The sequence below is a fragment of the Thamnophis elegans genome, chromosome 5, assembly GCF_009769535.1.
Source record: "Thamnophis elegans isolate rThaEle1 chromosome 5, rThaEle1.pri, whole genome shotgun sequence".
NCBI lineage: Eukaryota > Metazoa > Chordata > Lepidosauria > Squamata > Colubridae > Thamnophis > Thamnophis elegans.
In genome coordinates this window covers 44,131,256-44,148,661 of record NC_045545.1, presented here as the reverse complement: position 1 = coordinate 44,148,661, position 17,406 = coordinate 44,131,256, and the positions used below count along the sequence as shown (strand labels likewise).

At 41.4% G+C, this 17,406-nt stretch overlaps 1 protein-coding gene across 2 annotated transcripts in view; it reads right to left on the bottom strand.

Moving 5' to 3' along the window:
- Positions 1-2,722: 2,722 nt before the first annotated feature.
- MED8 (mediator complex subunit 8) overlaps positions 2,723-17,406 on the bottom strand; it is a 33,179-nt gene continuing 18,495 nt past the window's right edge. For both annotated transcript variants that reach the window (XM_032217366.1, XM_032217367.1), the window contains 6 exons: positions 12,642-12,760; positions 11,468-11,612; positions 5,160-5,300; positions 4,127-4,208; positions 3,719-3,967; positions 2,723-3,169 (listed from right to left, as the gene is read on the bottom strand). In XM_032217366.1, the coding sequence (XP_032073257.1) occupies positions 3,105-3,169; positions 3,719-3,967; positions 4,127-4,208; positions 5,160-5,300; positions 11,468-11,612; positions 12,642-12,760 (801 nt within the window). In that variant the 3' untranslated portion in view covers positions 2,723-3,104. The remainder of the gene's footprint in view (positions 3,170-3,718; positions 3,968-4,126; positions 4,209-5,159; positions 5,301-11,467; positions 11,613-12,641; positions 12,761-17,406) is intronic.

Genomic DNA, 17,406 nt, shown 5'->3' with positions numbered 1-17,406 from the left:
GTCCCAAACTTGCAGCTTTGGACTTCAAGTCCCAGAATTCTCCAGCATAGCATAGTTGGCTAGATAATTCTGGGAGTTGAAGTCCACAAGTCTTAAAATTGCCAAGTTTGGGGACCTCTGCTCTATACATTTCTACCAGTGATCTTTTACCAATGGTGGGCAAGAACTCTACACTTTGTCTCTTCAATCAGCTTCTGACAGTCCTTTCCACCTTTTCATTTGAATCCAATAGATGCCCATGAAATCATCCTTTCCATTTTCAATGTAGTGTTCTGAGGTATTAGTGGTATTAGGTTCAAGAAATCCTTGTCTATAACACAATCTGCATCCCCAAAAATGTAACATGAATTTCCTGCCTGGGTTTTGATTTTTTTTCTTTTGAAGGTGAAGCTTTTTGATATTTCATAGATTGATTCTTCATTTCTAGATCATAATGATGAGCACGTTTCATCAGCTGTCAAGATGCTTTAAATAGATACCTTAAGTTTTATTCTTGTGTGACAATTGCTGTCAGATTTTAACTCTTAAAGCTTTAATCTTTGCTGTCAGCATACAAAAAAACCTATGTTGCAAAAGCCCGTCGAAGAACATCAATTATATAATCCACATGTTCATATGCCATGCCAAATTTGAGAGTAAATTCCCTTCAGGTGATCTGCCTATTGTACTTAATCAGGTCATCTTTTCTTGTGTAAAACTCATTGGTTGCTGACATCTGTTAGATACTTGCTTCAACTACAGTGGTTTCCACCAAGGTCCTCTGTTCTGGCAGGAACAGAAGTTTAATCTCATTGGTCGAAGGGTCTGACAGCTCCCTATAAAAGGGCTGCTGTCAGACTCAACCTTCACTGGATTGTTCTTACTTGTACTTTAATAAAGAGCTGTTGTTGCCTTTTGGCTTTGTGTGCCTTTCCATTACCCGATCAAGCACTGGTGACAAGGATGGGATTGGAAGACAACTAGGTGAACCAAAAAGAGCAATCCAGCAAGTACATCCTGCCCAGAGCTCAGCGTGGCTTCGAGCAGCCATTTTTGAGTGGTAAACTCAAAACGCCCTCAGAACACAAAATGGCCATGAACGCCCCACCAACTCCGTATGACACAGTCACCGAGCACTGGGACTCATATATGCTGAGGTTCAACTGCTTCGTCGAAGCCAATGACCTCATGGGCCTTTCTGAAGGCCGCAAGAAGAACATGTTCCTCAGATACTGTGGCCAGGAAGTGTTCAAAACGGCGGAAGACCTCTCTGAACCAATGCCGCTACAGTCGCTTGGTCCATGCTCCACAGATGTTGAGGACCCACTACGCTCCCAAGCCGTCCAAGCATGTTTGTCGGCACAAATTTAACATTCGGAACCAGAATGGATCAACGAGTATGTTGCGGCGCTATGGAAGGCTGCAGCGTACTGCGAGTTCTGTGACCTAGATGAACTTATTCTTGACCGCATTATATGCGCTGTGCGGGACATTAATTTACAGAGGAGGTTACTCACTAAATCTAACCTCACTCTACCAATTGCCTTGGATGAAGCCAGGGTGTCCGAATTGGCCGTCAAATCCACTGAAACTCTGCAGTGCCAAAGCGTTCCACAAGATGCGCAAAAGAGTACACTTGTACATCGTGAGGCTGCAGAGGCCGAGAGCTCAGAAGGCAAGGAAGATGACAGCTGCCACATGCGCAGTAGCTGCACCCAGCCAGCGCGCAAATTCAAACTGCGTCTCCCGCCTTGTGCTAGCTGTGGAGGAGACCATGCCAGATAGGCTTGCTGTTTCCGCAACGCTACCTGCCAGCACTACGAGTGAAAGGGGCACATCACCAAGGTATGCAGGAGTGAACTTCCTGCTACTATCTGGCAGCTAAGAAGCATACCAAACCGCCAGCAGAGGCCCAATCAAGGGCCCTGGCAGAAGCCACCACAATGCTCAGAGGGTGATACTAGAGTCACCTACCATACCTCAATCGACCAAGTCTGCACCAGGCGGCCAAAAAAAACGGAAGGTCACAGTCCTCATCAAGGACTCTCCATGTGAAATGGAGATCGGCACTGGGTCATCACTGACCATCATGCCATGGTCTACCCTCAAGCAGGATATCCCTAGCCTGAAGAAACAACATCTACATACCCCTGACATCCGCCTTCGCGATTACCAGGGGAACCGGGTCCCTATCATGGGCCAAGGCACCTTCCGGGTGAAATTCAAGCGTTTCAGCGGCCAACTCCAATTGACGGTGGTCAGCGGCAACCTGCAGAGCCTCCTAGGGCTTGACTCGTTCGAAGCCCTGGGCCTAGAAGTGACCGGTATCAATGCCATGAAAGATGAAGGCGCTAAAGCCATCTTTGAGGAGTTTGAGGATGTCTTTGGAACCGGTTTGGGTAAGTATGTGGGGACTCCAATCTCCTTTAATTTGGATCCCAATATAGCCCCCATAAGGCTACAACTCAGGTGTCAGGCCTGCATTTATATTCATTGTGCCTGCCCAGTAGTTGATTTGACAAAATTTCTATAAAAATAAACCAAGAACTAGACTGTTACCCCTACGCCAGTCAATGAAAAATGGAGTTGAACAGAAGAATCTCAAAGAGGAATCAAAGTAGATTATATGTTGGCCTATATAATGGTACACGTTTTAAGCACTGTATGAAAAGTGCAGCTAACACAAAGCTACAATTTCCCCCATGAATCACTTAAAAGTAAAAAACAAAAACAAAAGCAAAACTACATGAGAAGGAGCACTTGAACTTTATTTTTTTTTTAAAAAAAACCACATATGTCTCATATAATCTCAGTCACCAACAGGCAGTTCCAAAAGAGGCGCATCACCTCAAGGAATCAGGCTGTACATTAGCAAACAAAAAGTAAGGTTGTTTACCATCTTGGCTTAGCTATCAGAAACCGGTCTCTTGTCTCAAAATTGCCTCTATCATTTGGAATGAAAAATACATGTTTATATTCTGTATCCTGGATCAATGCAGTTGTATTAATAAATGATACAAGTGATCTTCAGAGAAGACTCCAAGTTTAATTGCTGAGAACAGTTTGAAGAAGTGTTGACTTGGAAATGAAATCCAGGACCAGCAATAGACCAGAATACTTCCCGCTCATCTTTGATAGGGATGCATTGAAGCAGATTTGATATTGGTTTTTATGCCACTGGGCATCTTACCTGGAGAGATGAAAAAAGCTGGGTTTAATAATGTAATAAGAATCTGACCAATTTAGAGGGCCATATGTTTATTACTATCTCTGGCTCTTTCTTGTACGTATTTTTGAAGGAGATATATTTAATTACTCACTCAAACTCTAACCTTACTTTGGGCAAATTTCTCAGGCATTTTATGCACTAAACAAGAAACCTGATGAATAAGGAAAAAGACTTAAGCTGTCCACTATCCTACTTTCCTATGGTAAATAAAGGCATTTTGAAAATACCATCCAGCTGGACATGAGAATAGCCTTCCCCTGATTTTGATTAATAGCCACTTATTCTCAGTATAATGGACATTCCCATATTTAATACAATCCTATCTCATCTCCAGACTCACAGACACCTAGATAATGTTAATATAAATCATATGCTGCCATATCCCTTGTCCCAAATAGTTGTCCTTTTCTAAAGCCTGTCCGTTTATACAAAATGTTTAATTTTTGTAGGGCAACACTTCCTATTGTCTTAGTAGCACCACTATATATTTATCTCTGTGATTCTTTTTACCTGGTTGCCCTCCTTGTGGCATCTGCACTCCTCCAAGCATAGGCTGTGGCTGATTTGGTGCGCCTGACATTTGTACTTGCTGCATGGTAGAAGTACCAGCTATGATGGCATTGGCAGCTTGCTGACTGGTTGAAACAGAACTTCCCACTCCTGGTGGACGTCTGTTGGACAATCCTTTTCCAAAGGCTACAGCTGCAACTAGGGCGTTGGTATCAGCAGGGTTGAATGTTTGCTTGTTCTGGCGCAAACCTATAGAATATAAAAGCATTCATACTGGTCTCCAAATTTTCTAAAGGTGTAGTTTTTACTTCTTATCATATTTTAATCTCTGCTTCTGGGATTTCTGTCTCTCAATAGTGTTGTCCCCACTAAAGCTCATTTGGTCTTCCTCCTTATCTAGAACCATACCTCCACTTTCAGATTCTCGATCTTCTTTGTTGATTTTCTCTAGCAAGTTCGAACACATTTTGTTTAGGCTTTGAATCTGTTTCTGCAATCATAAAAATCATATAATGTCAGAATTCACAAGTGCTTCGGGTTGCCTGACTTCATGCAGATAAAACTCATTAAAGCCTATGTCCAGATACTCTGGAAGCTGGAGACAGTTTGAAACTCCACACTGCCTTGACAGAATCAGAGGGAGGCATCATTTTGGATCTGAGACGTCACTGGTGTCAAATTAGACCTGGGAGTGGGAAAAATTATGCCTAGAGTGTATTTGGACCTATGTAAATGAGCAATTAGCATATACAGTCATATATATCCATCCATCCATCCATCCATCCACAAAACAGAATTATTGACATACAGAGAAGTGTACTGCTTATAACAAAGACAGTGGGTTGTGATGATTTCAAGCAACCTTTGTTGCAAGGAAATGTGGTGCAGTAGGATTTGAGGCCAGTGACTATCACAGTCCATTCTACATGAAAGAGCTGTTATGGGAAAAGTGGAGGGAGTACATATATATTATCTTGAGTTCTGGAAGGCAATGTAGAATAGAGCAGCAACAACAGCACATTAAGTACATTTTGTTTAATGTGTAATAGAGCTGCAATTCATTTGCATGCTACCAAACAGCAATTCCTGAGAGAGAATTAAAATTAGTGAGGGTAGCAAAATTGTGGTGGTGCAAAACCATGCTTATCCATATACACATTTACCAAGAAAAGATTTTAGATTCTAAGCGTGTAATAATAATTTAGATTTTATCCCAAAAATGTGCTTTGAGGTGCACAGGGATAAAATAGATCTGCATCTCTTTAAAGCTGACACTTTTCCCCACCTCCTGGATCATGAGGCAACTGCAGAGGGTAACCAAACGATCCCAGAAAAAGACCCTGCTGTTTTATAGGGCTGAAGACAAGTGTTATGTTTGTGCTCCCTCAGGCTCCAAGTTTCTTTTTTTCTTCCTGATCCTGTTAATCAATCATCGTCCTACCTGTGCCACATCAGTGCCAATACGAGCTGCATCTGTGCTTAGCTGCTTCTCTTGTTCCTCTACCTCAGGATCAGGCTTAGTTCGCAGATGATCAGGTACAACTTCATGGCTGAACACTGGTACTCGTCCTTCTGTCTGCCGCTGCAATATTCAGTCTATTAGGACGCATATCTTGCAACAAAATCAGACAATACAAAGCCAAACGCATAGACCTCAGGTTATTGGAAATGTAGCTTCAGAACATCTACCTCTGCAATTTTGTAATCTTTCTCTTTTTTATTATAATAAAATGAAGCAATTAAAATAAATGTCAATGAGTTAGCGTCTTCACCATTTGCAAGTCAGCCGTTATGAAGAAACAGCTTGAAATCTGCCACATCAAACTGCCATATACATCAATGTACATTGTGATGAGTTTTGATTCACCCTGAAAATAATATTGACTGAAATATAGGGAATGAATGAGCATTCTCTGATCATCTCCATGTTCCTTTTGGAAATGTCCCTCTTTGTGGCAGCCCCTCAAATACTGTTCTGAATTAAAGCAATTACTTGAGAATATGTCTTTCCCATGACACCTTCCCCATTCACTTTTACAATTCTGTCACCTGTGCATAGCCCAGACAAAAGCAGGTACTCCATCCTTAACTTGTTTAACAAATATGGTGTCCATTGGGCTTGGCTTATTTCTTGGTTTTCCTGGTTGCAGTTTCCTGGTGGTGGGGCTTTTTTTCCTTGGGGTGGCCCTGCTGTCCACCGGGTTGCCATTATTTCAGTCTCCAGTTGCAAAGAAAAAAAAATTCACCAGAATGCACATGCGAGGGAAGTGGCACTATAGTTATTAGATACTAAAGTGGATAATTTTTAAATACTAAGTTGATAAGTATCTAATATGTACATTTCACAATTTAAGGATTAAAAATCAATCAGAAAAGAGCTGGAAGGGACCTTGGAGGTCTTCTAGTCCAACCCCCTGCTCAAGTAGGAGACCCTATACCATTTCAGACAAGTAGTTGTCCAGTCTTTTCTTAAAAATGTCTAGCAAAGCACCAACAACAACTTTTGAAGGCAAACTGTTCCACTGGTTAATTGTTGTCACTCTTAGGAAATTTCTCCTTAATTCCAGGTTGTTTCTCCCGTGATTAATTTCCATCCATTGTTTCTTGTTTTGCCTTCTGGTGCTTTGGAAAATAAGTCAATTCCTTTTTCTTTGTTGCAGGCACCCTAATACTTTTCTGAATTAAAGCAATTACTTGAGACTATGTCTTTCCTATGACACTTTCCCCATTCACTTTACAATTCTGTCACCTGTGCATAGCCCAGCTTCAAAAGCAGGTGCACCATCCTTAACTTGTTTAACAAATATGGTATCCATTGGGCCTGTCTTATTTCTTGGTTTTCCTGGTTGCGGTTTCTGGGGACTTGGCTGGTGGGGATTTTCCCCCTGCCCTGCTATCCAGTGGGTTGCCATTATTTCAGTCTCCAGTTGCAAAGAAATAAATTTGCCTGAGTCCACATGGAGTTGGGGAGGAGGGCGCACGGCAAAAATAGGCACCCGAGGAAGTGAGGAGGGAAATGTAATGTAATGTTATAATATAATATAATATAATATAATATAATATAATATAATATAATATAATACAATAATAATACAATACAATACTATACTATGGTTCCACCACAAAATCGCGGAGGACAAAATCGCGCTCGACGAAAGCGCGCATTTGACGTCATCACAGCGCGACGAAAACATCGCGCTGTGATCGAAAAATGTAAAAATAAAGCGAAAACCTTACCCTAACCCCCCCAAACCTAACCCTAAACCTAACCCTTAACCTAACCCTAAATCTAACCCTAAACCTAACCGTTAACGTAACGCTAAACCTAATGCTAACCCTTAACCTAACGCTAAACGTAACCCTAATGCTCTAAACCTAACCCTAACCCTTAACCTAACCCTAACCCTAACCCTTACCTTTATGTGAATCGGCTTGCTTTAATTTTAATTTTATTTAAATTTTTAATTTTTTTCGTCGCGCTGTGATGACGTCACATGCACGCTTTCGTCGAGCGCGATTTTGTCCTCCGCGGTTTTGACGGGTCACGCTATACTATAGTGTAATATAATATAATGAATGTGTATAATAGTACATTATAGCTTGGCCATGCTCTTGTTTACGTGCAACTGCCAAATTATGATTTCAACATAGATTTGATTTGTTTGTCATTATTTTATTCTAAAACTTTTAACCAGATACTCTTTGAGAAGTTTTAATTGTAATGGTCTTTGAGCATAATAAATATTTGATATTTAAAAGGTAAAGCAATACATATAAAAGCAATTTGCACACATAAGAACACATTATTTTTTCCCCTATTATATGGTTCTATATAATGACAAAATAGCTTGACTTCACCTTTAAACATACACTGGCCTATCTTTTAAGGTAACAATTCCCTATATACAATTTTGTTGTGCAACTGAAGCTTGAGCTATATAGCATGTGATAATTGCTCCCAGTTTAAAATCCAATCCTGTAATTTTAATGCTTTCTTTTTGGCTGTAAGAGCTTATTTTTCAGCTTTGCAAAGCATTTCTTTAACTATTGTCTAAAGTCTACTATTATTATGATGTTTCTTGTCAGACAGAATTAAGTGCTATAGGCAATCTACAAGGGTGGATTCCAAAATTTAAACTTGCATTTAGATCTGCCAACTATCCATTCAATCTGGTTTGCTCAGCATACTGCAAATCCTTCTTGTTCTATCTTTAGCAAAATTGGATGGATGGTTCATAATCCTCTTTAATGAAAGAAATTGTTCTTCTCGCCATAATGAACCTGGGACATTAATTTCTTCATTTTCCATCTATGTGCTGGCATACCCATACAACCTCCTAGTAGAAATCAAATTTTCAGGAAGGGAAAGGTGGTCAAATATAATCTTACAGAGTTGCCAAATACGTATTGGTAGCTATTGCTAAAATAAGTCTTTAGATGTCCTAATCCTGGAATGATGTTACAAAGAAGTCCTTTTATTCTTTTATCTAAATTTTATTATTATTTATTCACTTTTGCTTTATTACATATTGTTGTCTTTTGCTTAATTCTTGTAAATTTTAATTTTGTATATTAATTTTATGGGATTTAAGCCTGCTTTTATGCATTGTATTTAGCTCCTTAGCTGGTTACTGATCAAAAATAAAGTTTTAATACTATTACTATTCAATAACAACATATTTATGTCTTTTTATTCTATTGTCATACAGAGGAGTATCCATAACACCTATTTCTATTAATCAAATATGTTTAGCCTGTAGAAAGAAGAACAATTCTTTTGGTTTCTTATTCCTTCTATATATTTGTCTTTGTGAACGTTTGCAAGCTTTACATTATTCACTCAACTTTTTCCTCACTGATAAAAGATTCATTGTTTCTACTATCTATTAATATATTCAGCTTGTCCTATTTTTACACTGGAATTAAAGAGCAACAGTATACAAGTGCAATCGTGTTACTTTTAAAATCTAGCACATACTATATATCCCCCCTCCCCCCTAAGACCCCACCTCCCTTCCCCCCCCCCCCGACTTCCCAGAGCCCGTACACGGTGTAGCTTTTTAACAAACACAGTCTAAAATATATTAAGACAAAGGAAATTTAAAAAAAAAGAAAGTCAATAACATCTCTGCGTTGAACTCAGCTTCTTGCTGTTGCACAAACTTTAAGCAGTTTAAATTATTCCTAATCTTAAACATAGGCTATCTGGAATTTCTTAGTCCCGTATTTGTTTTGTGTATAGTCAATCCATTTTTTCCAGTCTCGTTTATATCTCTCATTTGAGTGGTCTTTAAGATATGCCGATATTTTAGCCATCTCGGCTAGGTTTGTAACTTTCAATGTCCACTCTTGAGTTGTAGGCAAGTCTTCCTTCTTCCAGTATTGCGCCACCAACAGTCTTGCTGCTGTTATTAGGTGCAGAACCAAGTTGGTCTCTACTGCTGTAAAGTCAGTACATATACCTAGTAAAAATAACTGAGGAGTAAACTTTATCCTTCTTTTAAAGATATTTTGCATGATCCACCACATTTTTATCCAAAATGCCTTAACCTTTTGACAAGTCCACCATATATGAAAATATGTAGCATCGAGAGAACCACATCTCCAACATTTAGGCTGTACATTCGGATACATAGAAGCCAGCTTTTTAGGATCTAAATGCCATCTATAAAACATCTTATAAAAATTTTCTCTCAGGTTTTGTGCTTGTGTAAATTTCACATTTTTTACCCATATTCTTTCCCACGTGTCCAACATTATTGGTTCTTCAAAATTCTGAGCCCACTTTATCATATAATCTTTAACCAATTCCGTTTCCGAATCCATCTGTATTAGTACATTATATATCCTCTTTATATGCATTAAGCTTTGATCTCTTATTTGTTTAAACAAATTATCCTCAACTTGGATAAAACCACTTTTTTGGTCTATTTTCTACCTGGCCTGTAATTGCCCATACTGGAACCATGTTTGAACTACCTTCTCCTCTTTCAATACCTCTAAAGATTTTAGTTGTAGAACCCCCCTTTCCAAAGTGAGAAGTTGTCTGTAAGTGGTTCTATTGTGTTTTTGTTCTATATTCATATTTTCAATTGCATGTCTAGGAATTGCCCACATGGGTAACTTATCATTTAGTTTATGTTGATATTTTTTCCAGACCCGCAATAAAGCATTTCTTAAGATATGACTTTTAAAGTTCTTATCCAATTTTTTGTTGAATAACAAGTAAGCATGCCAACCATATACCAGATCATGTCCCTCGATATTCAATATTCTATCATTGGTTAAATGGGTCCAATCACTAATTGCAGATAGCGCCACTGCATCATAATATAATTTTAGGTTAGGTAATTTCAGGCCTCCTCTCTCGCGTACATCTTGCATTATTTTCATCTTTACCCTCGGCTTCTTTCCAGCCCATACAAATTTGTTGATACTCTTCTGCCATTCTAAAAGATTCGCATCTTTTTTGAGTATAGGTAGCATTTGAAAAAGAAATAAAAATTTTGGTAAAATGTTCATTTTCACTGCTGCTATCCTACCCAGCAAAGATAAGTGCAATTTCTCCCATTTTTTCATCTCTATCTGTATACTCCGCCAAAGTGGTTCATAATTATGCTTATATAGTTTCCCATTTGAGGCTAAAATATTGACCCCAAGATATTTGACTTTTTAAACTACCTCACATCCTAGCATCCCTCCTAGTTCTTCCTTTTGTTTAGTATTCATATTTATAGCTAATATTTTGGTTTTTCCTAAATTTATTTTAAAACCAGACACTTGACCATATTGATTAATCGTGTTCATTAAAACCATACTAGATTCCTGCGGTTGTTCCAATATTATGACCAAATCATCCGCAAAAGCGCGGACTCTGTATTCTTGCTGCCTAATCTTGATCCCTTTTAGACCATCCAAGCCCCGTATTTTATTCAATAATACTTCCAAAGTTATAATGAACAATAGTGGGGACAAAGGACAGCCCTGTCTTGTACCTTTTCCGATTTGAAAAGAGTCTGTTAAACTTCTGTTGACTATGATTTGAGCTGTTTGCTGTTGGTATATTGCTTTGATTGACCGTAAAAAGCTATCTCCTATCTGCATTTTTTGCAATATCTTCAACAGAAATTGCCAATTAACTCGATCGAAGGCCTTCTCAGCATCCAGAAATATGAACGCAGCAGGGATTTGGTTGTTCTTTCCCAAATATTCTAATGCATTAATGATTAGTCTAACATTACTCTTCATCTGTCTCCCCTGTATAAAACCTGTTTGGTCGGTATGTATCAATTGTTGAATAACCACCATTAACCTATTTGCTAGTATTTTAGTAAAAATTTTATAATCTACATTAAGTAATGAGATAGGTCTATAGGTTGTTCAGTACACATAGTTGACTTATAGCCATTTGTTTTGTGACTGTTTGAAGTTAAAAATTAGCAACTGGAATGTGTTTATGTGACAGTTGCAGTATCTGGGATTACATGATCACTTTCTGCAACTTTCTTACAAGCAAAGTCAATGGGAAAGCCAGACTCACTTAATCACCACATTACTAACTTAACAACTGCAGTGATTGAGCTGTGATATGAAAAGGCAAAATTCATTTAACAACTGTTTTGCTTAGCAAGGGAAATTTTGGACTCAACTGTGGTCGCAAGTTGATGACTACCTGTATCTTATTTTCTCCTAAAACTAAAAAATAACTATAGTGGTCAAGAAAAGGTACAAACTGAGTCAAATTCTTACCATTATCTCTTCATCCCGATCTGGCGATAACACTAATGGGATAATAACCTGATTGCGCAACAGTGGAGTTTTCTCATGCTTCAGCACTTTGTTCAGAGTATTAAGCTGCCCCGAGAGCAGAGCAAAACTATCTAGCACGGAAGGCCTAAGGCAGAAAAATGGAAAAAGAAATACGAGAATTATATCAAAAGGACATTTGTGGATATGTTTGAGGAATTAAATTACTCTTTAGATCATAATGCTGTATCAAAGAAATAGAACTCATTGAGCATAACCACTCTAATTCTAAGAGATGTCATGTACAGATTTTCCTATAAGGAATATTTAGTTATACAATATATATTCTGGTTTCTACACATTCAAGGCAGCTTACAATTAAATTCAAAACACAAAACATAGAAATTCAAAGGCAAATTAAAACCAATGAAAGCATTGACAATGACAATTTTGGTGAAGAAATATGTCTTAGCTATTTTTTAAAGAGCTCCTTGTACCAAACACTGATTCTGGGGAAGTTCATTTTATGCTTTTTTTGTTGTAATACACGAGAATGCCTTTTGCTGTGTGTCAGATAAATGAGCCTTTTCCAGCCAGGGCATTTTCAAAAAGATCTTAATAGAAAGACATATCTTAATGTGAATACTGGGTAGCGCCAAACAAATCTAACTTTGACCATCTTGTTAGATCAAAAAATTAAAAATGCTGCTTGTTCAAAGCCCAGTGAATTCTGAGCAAGTATACTGATTTTATATTTTTATATTTTAAAAATGTTCCAAAACAAAGAATAATTGTTAATAATAATTAAGTATTAACAATTGTTAATTGTTATTATTGATCACAATAATAATTATGGATCAAGCAAAACATTAGTTTCATTTGTTTTACAGCCTGAACCTTTGTATATTTATTCCAGAATAATTGCCACTTTCATGAAACTCACATAAAGATGAAAAAGGAAGGAAGTAAAGGGGTTTCCTAAAAACATAACAGGTGGTTACATCCTGAAACCAGAAAGTTTGCTTTATTCTCCAAATAAACTGGGAACTAGGAACGATTAAGTTTTGAATTGCAGCATATAGAGTTCAATGTATGTTGGCAGGTATCCTAAATTAGGTGAAATGTTACATAAAATACTGTCCCCGCCCATCAGTACCAGCTGGCTATGAAACCTTACCAAGTGAGACGGTCATATTCATTCTCCAGCTTGTAAATGAAATTGACCAAGGAGTTCTTCAGGTCAGCCACTTGACTGATAAGAGTTTCCAGGGACAGCTCAAGCTGCTTTTCCTCTCTCTGGAAAGGACATACAATATGATTGAATATATTAACTTTCCAACAGAACGGCAAAGTGTTCATCAATTTACAATGCAAGTTCAACTTACAGTTCTGTCTTCTGCTGTCCTATTATCTACCTTAAATCCTTCTTTTAAGTGATCATACAAAACCATTAAAAACTAAATCCCTCTGCTGTCAATTGCTCTCTTGATTTCGTCTTATATTGTCCATGTCCATTGTGCATTAATAGAATTTTGCAAATCTGAGTACAAATTTCCCATTGCCACATTTCACTGCATGATCAACTAGGACAGTCTTTTCTAAATTTCTTCCTCTTCCTCCTCAATTCAACCACTTGAATCCCACCTCCCCTATTTTTTTTGCCAAATTGTTTCCAAGGCAGCATCCCCTTGTCCTTCAAGGTCATCCTCATGTATTATAACATAGGACATCGAGCCAGTCACTCTTTCTTAGCTCTGGAAAATAGGCAAAAGCAAACTGTTTCCAAAATCTTGAGCAGAATGACCATTGGCTTACCTGAAGGGTCATTTTCTGTGCGCTCCGGGAGATTCCAAGCAAGGGTTAAATTCTGTCCTTCTGCCCAATGGACTGGATTGAAATTCTTTACCACGCTCTTGGTCTCCCGATATCTTCAGTTTTTCAATGAAGGCATGATCCCGAAAGGTAAGTCAATGTCAAGTCAACGTCAACGTTCCATCCTTCTAAACAATGTCCACAGACGAAAAGAATAACTCTGATGGAAAGAAGATAACTTCCAGGCGGTATTGGACTCTCCCGCAGCGCACGGAAAAGGACCCTTCAGTGTTCAAATGCCAATGGTCATTTTCCCGTGCGCTGCTTGGAGAGTCCAAGCAAGGGACATACCCAAGCAAAGAAATGTCCAAGGATGGGAACAACAAAGAGTAACAACCCAACCCTAAAGCTCTCAGAAACAATGGTCTGGAGCACTCTCCTGCCGAAGACTGCATCTGCGGATGCAAATTTGTCCAGTTCGTAGTGTCTGACAAATAACAATGGGGATACCCAGGTCGCCGCTTTGCAGATCTCTTCGACCGACGCCTGAGTGGCCCAGGCCGCTGTCGTGGCCGCACTGCATGTGGAATGTGCCATCACTCAAGAAGGAACGGACCTGTCCTGCTATTCGTAGGCTAGGGAGATGCAAGCCTTGATCCATCTCCCAATGGTGGACGAGGTGACCTTTCGACCCACGAGGTCGGTTGAAAAGCGACAAACAAGGCCTCCAACCGGCGAAAGGGAACTGTGTGTCTGATGTACCTCTTGACTGCCCTTCGAACATTGGGAGAGTGCGAACGACACTCCCTTGGGTGATTTGGGCATGGGAAAAATGGTACACAAATCCTGCGGGCAGAAGTAATGGCAACAAGGAAGGCAGTTTTAAGAGACAGGTGTCGTAAGGACACATGATGTAAGGGAGGGCCAGTAAGCACCCTGAGCACAGTGGTAAGATCCCAGGAAGGATAACGATGGACAACCTGGGGACTCAGGTTGGAGGTGCCACGTAGGAAGCATTGTACTTCTGGGTGCCTGATGAGTGGCTGATGGTTGCCATAGGAGAGCACAGTGGACAAGGCTGCTACTTGGCGTCGTAAGGTGTTAGCCGCTAGACCCCTATCAAGGCCCTCCTGTAGAAAATCTAGGATTTGAGGTGGGGGGAAGCGGCTGTTGGTTGAAGATGGCATGTCGTGCACCAGCTAGCAAAGGTGGTCCAGGTGGCATCATAGATCCGCAAGGTGGAGGCTTGTCTGGAGGCTTGGATGGTGTTGATCACCTTGTTAGAATAGTTGGCTCTCCTCAGGAGGTCCCTCTCAAGTGCCATACAGGTTGAGCCACTGGGGCTCCGGATGCATAACCACTCCCTGGCTGAGAGAGACTGACTCCTGAGGAATCCTCCAGGGATGTGCAATGGACAGGCACGTCAGATTGGCAAACCAAGTCTGTCGGGGCCAGTATGGAGCCACCACAAGAACCTCTGCCTGCTCCCCCAGAATCTTCCTGATCAGTCTGGGAATGAGTGCCAGTGGAGGGAAGGCGTAGAGCAGCCCCGGAGGCCTGGGGGATCGAAGGGCGTTGACCCCTTCCACCCAGGGACATTGGAATCTGGTGAAAAATCAGGGGAGCAGAGCATTCTCCGGAGTGGCGAATAAGTTGACGAGGGGATGACTGAACCTCTGACATAATTGGTGAAAGAGGCGCGGATGGAAGCACCACTCCAAGTTATCTAGTCTGGTGCAGCTCAGCCAGTCTGCCTGGACATTGTTCACTCCAGAGATGTAATCCACCCGAATGGATTGTAGGTGGCGTTCTGCCCATCGACCAATCACCTTTGCCTCCGTCATGAGGGACTGGGACCTGGTACCCCTTTGGCAATTTATGTGCGCCTTTGTTTCCATATTGTCAGTGAGGACAAGGACATGGTGATTTTGGATGCAGTGCTGGAACTTGCGAAGCGCTACTCTGACCACCCTCAGCTCCAACCAATTGATGTTGTGCGAGAGATCGCGAGCTGACCACTGTCCTTGAGCCACTAGGGAGTGCAAGTGAGTTCCCCAGCCGAAGACGATGGCATCGGTTGTGACGGTCAATCTGGGTGGTTCCTTGAAGTAAGTCTCTTTCAGGAGGGCTGGTGAAAGCCACCACCGGAAAGAACGAATGACTTTGGTGGGTAGACGTACCTTGACCGGTGAATTGCTGGTCTTCGCTCTCTGCATTGGCAGGAGAAACCATTGCAGATCTCTCGTATGGAGTCTTGCCCAAGGAAAATTGAGAGACACGAGATCATCTTCCCCAGCAATTGTGACAGGATGATAATGCGAGTGCTGGGGGAGAGGCAAACCTTTTGGACCAGTTCTCAGAGACTTTCGACGCAGTCCGGTGACAGGAAGACTTGGCAAGATGAAGTGTCCATCACAGTCCCCAGGTGTCGAATCCTGCTGACTGGAGTCAGGTGGCTCTTTTCGAGGTTGATGGTAAAACCGTGATTCCACAACGTCTGAATGGTGATGTGTAGATCTCGTTGTTTGCACCGGCAATGACGACAGAATCAAGATGTCGTCTAGGTAACACTGTAGGCAGATCGGTCATGACCTTACATGGGCAGCGACCACAGACAGGATCTTCGTAAACATCCTTGGGGCTGATGACAGGTCGAATGGAAAAGCCCTGTACTGAAAGTGGGTCCCAGCGTTGAAGAATCTAAGGTAGTGCATGATAGGGACGTGGATGTATGCCTCCTTCAAGTCTATTGATGTTAGGAAGTCCCCTTGACAAATGCAGCCCAAGATGGATTGGAGGGACTGCATTTTGAACTTTTTGTAGGCTACATAATGGTTCAGTTCCTTTAAATCTAGTATCACTCTCCACCCCACCCCACCCCCAAGCTTTTGGGCACTAGAAAAAGAATGGAATAGAATCCCCTGCGTTCTTGCCCTGGGGGAACTGTTTCTATGGCCCTGATCTATTTGAGGTGATGGATCTCGGCTTCCATGAGACCCCTCTTGGTGGGGCATCTGGGATTCGGGCAATGAATGAAGTGGCGTGGACGGGGGGAGAGGAATTCCAGAGTGAGGCCTATCCGAATTGTTTGGAGCACCCACGTGTCCGAGGTAATCTCCACCCACTGGGTGGCAAAGAGTTGGAGCTGTGCCCCTATGAGAGGATTGGGATGGTGGTCACTTGTTCCAACAGAAAGGCTTGTTTCCAAACCCTCCCCGAAAGAGACACTGGGAGTAGGGCTGCTGACGGGCCCTGTCCCAAAATGGCTGTCGAACCTGATTGCGATCTGTCCCTTGAGCATAGGAATGCTGAAAGGAGGAGTTGTTGTTCAGAGGATCAGCTGGGTGAGAAGCCTGCCTGCAGGAGAAGGAGGATGACCTGTGGTCCGGTTTCCTGGAAACCGTGGGCATCATCTTCCACTTATCTTTGTTCTCAACTAAAACTGAGTCAAGGGCCTCCCCAAATAACTTGCTCCCTTTAAAGGGAGCGGAAGCAATCTTCCACTTTGAACACATATCCATGTTCCAGTGGCGTAGCCATAAAAGGCTACGAGAGGTGACATTAGAGACCATGGCGTGCAAAGCAAACTTCAACGCATTAAGGGTGGCATCTGCAGAATATTCCACGTGGCTACAATTTTGTTTATGTCATGCTGCAGTCTAGCGTCCCCTGCCGGGAGCCTAGTGAGTAACTGGCAAAGCGAGGCAATCATGGCCCTATTGAAGAATGAGACAGAGGTGGCCACTGTAATGGCCCAAACTGTGCCTTGATGGGTTTTGTGAAAAGCCCCTTCAGCTCTTTTGTCCTCCGCCTTAAGTCCCTCTAGAAGGTCCGGTGGGAGCACTGAAGAGGAAGTGAGAGCTTGAACTGGAGGATCAACGGAAGGGAGCTTAAGAAGATCTTCCATGGTAGGATCCACTGAGTAAAGGCATTTGTCATTACCCCCAGGGGTGGTCAGGGTCCCAGGTTGGACCCCCTGGCATTGGACTACATCTTTAAAGAGTGTGGGAGAAGGGACAATTTCCTGAGCAGGGACCTTCTCATTTAACAGGCCTTTACTGTGATCCATGGGATCCGTGGCTGCCTGATCCGGAGGCACTACCACCTCCATGTGGGTGGACATCTTGGCC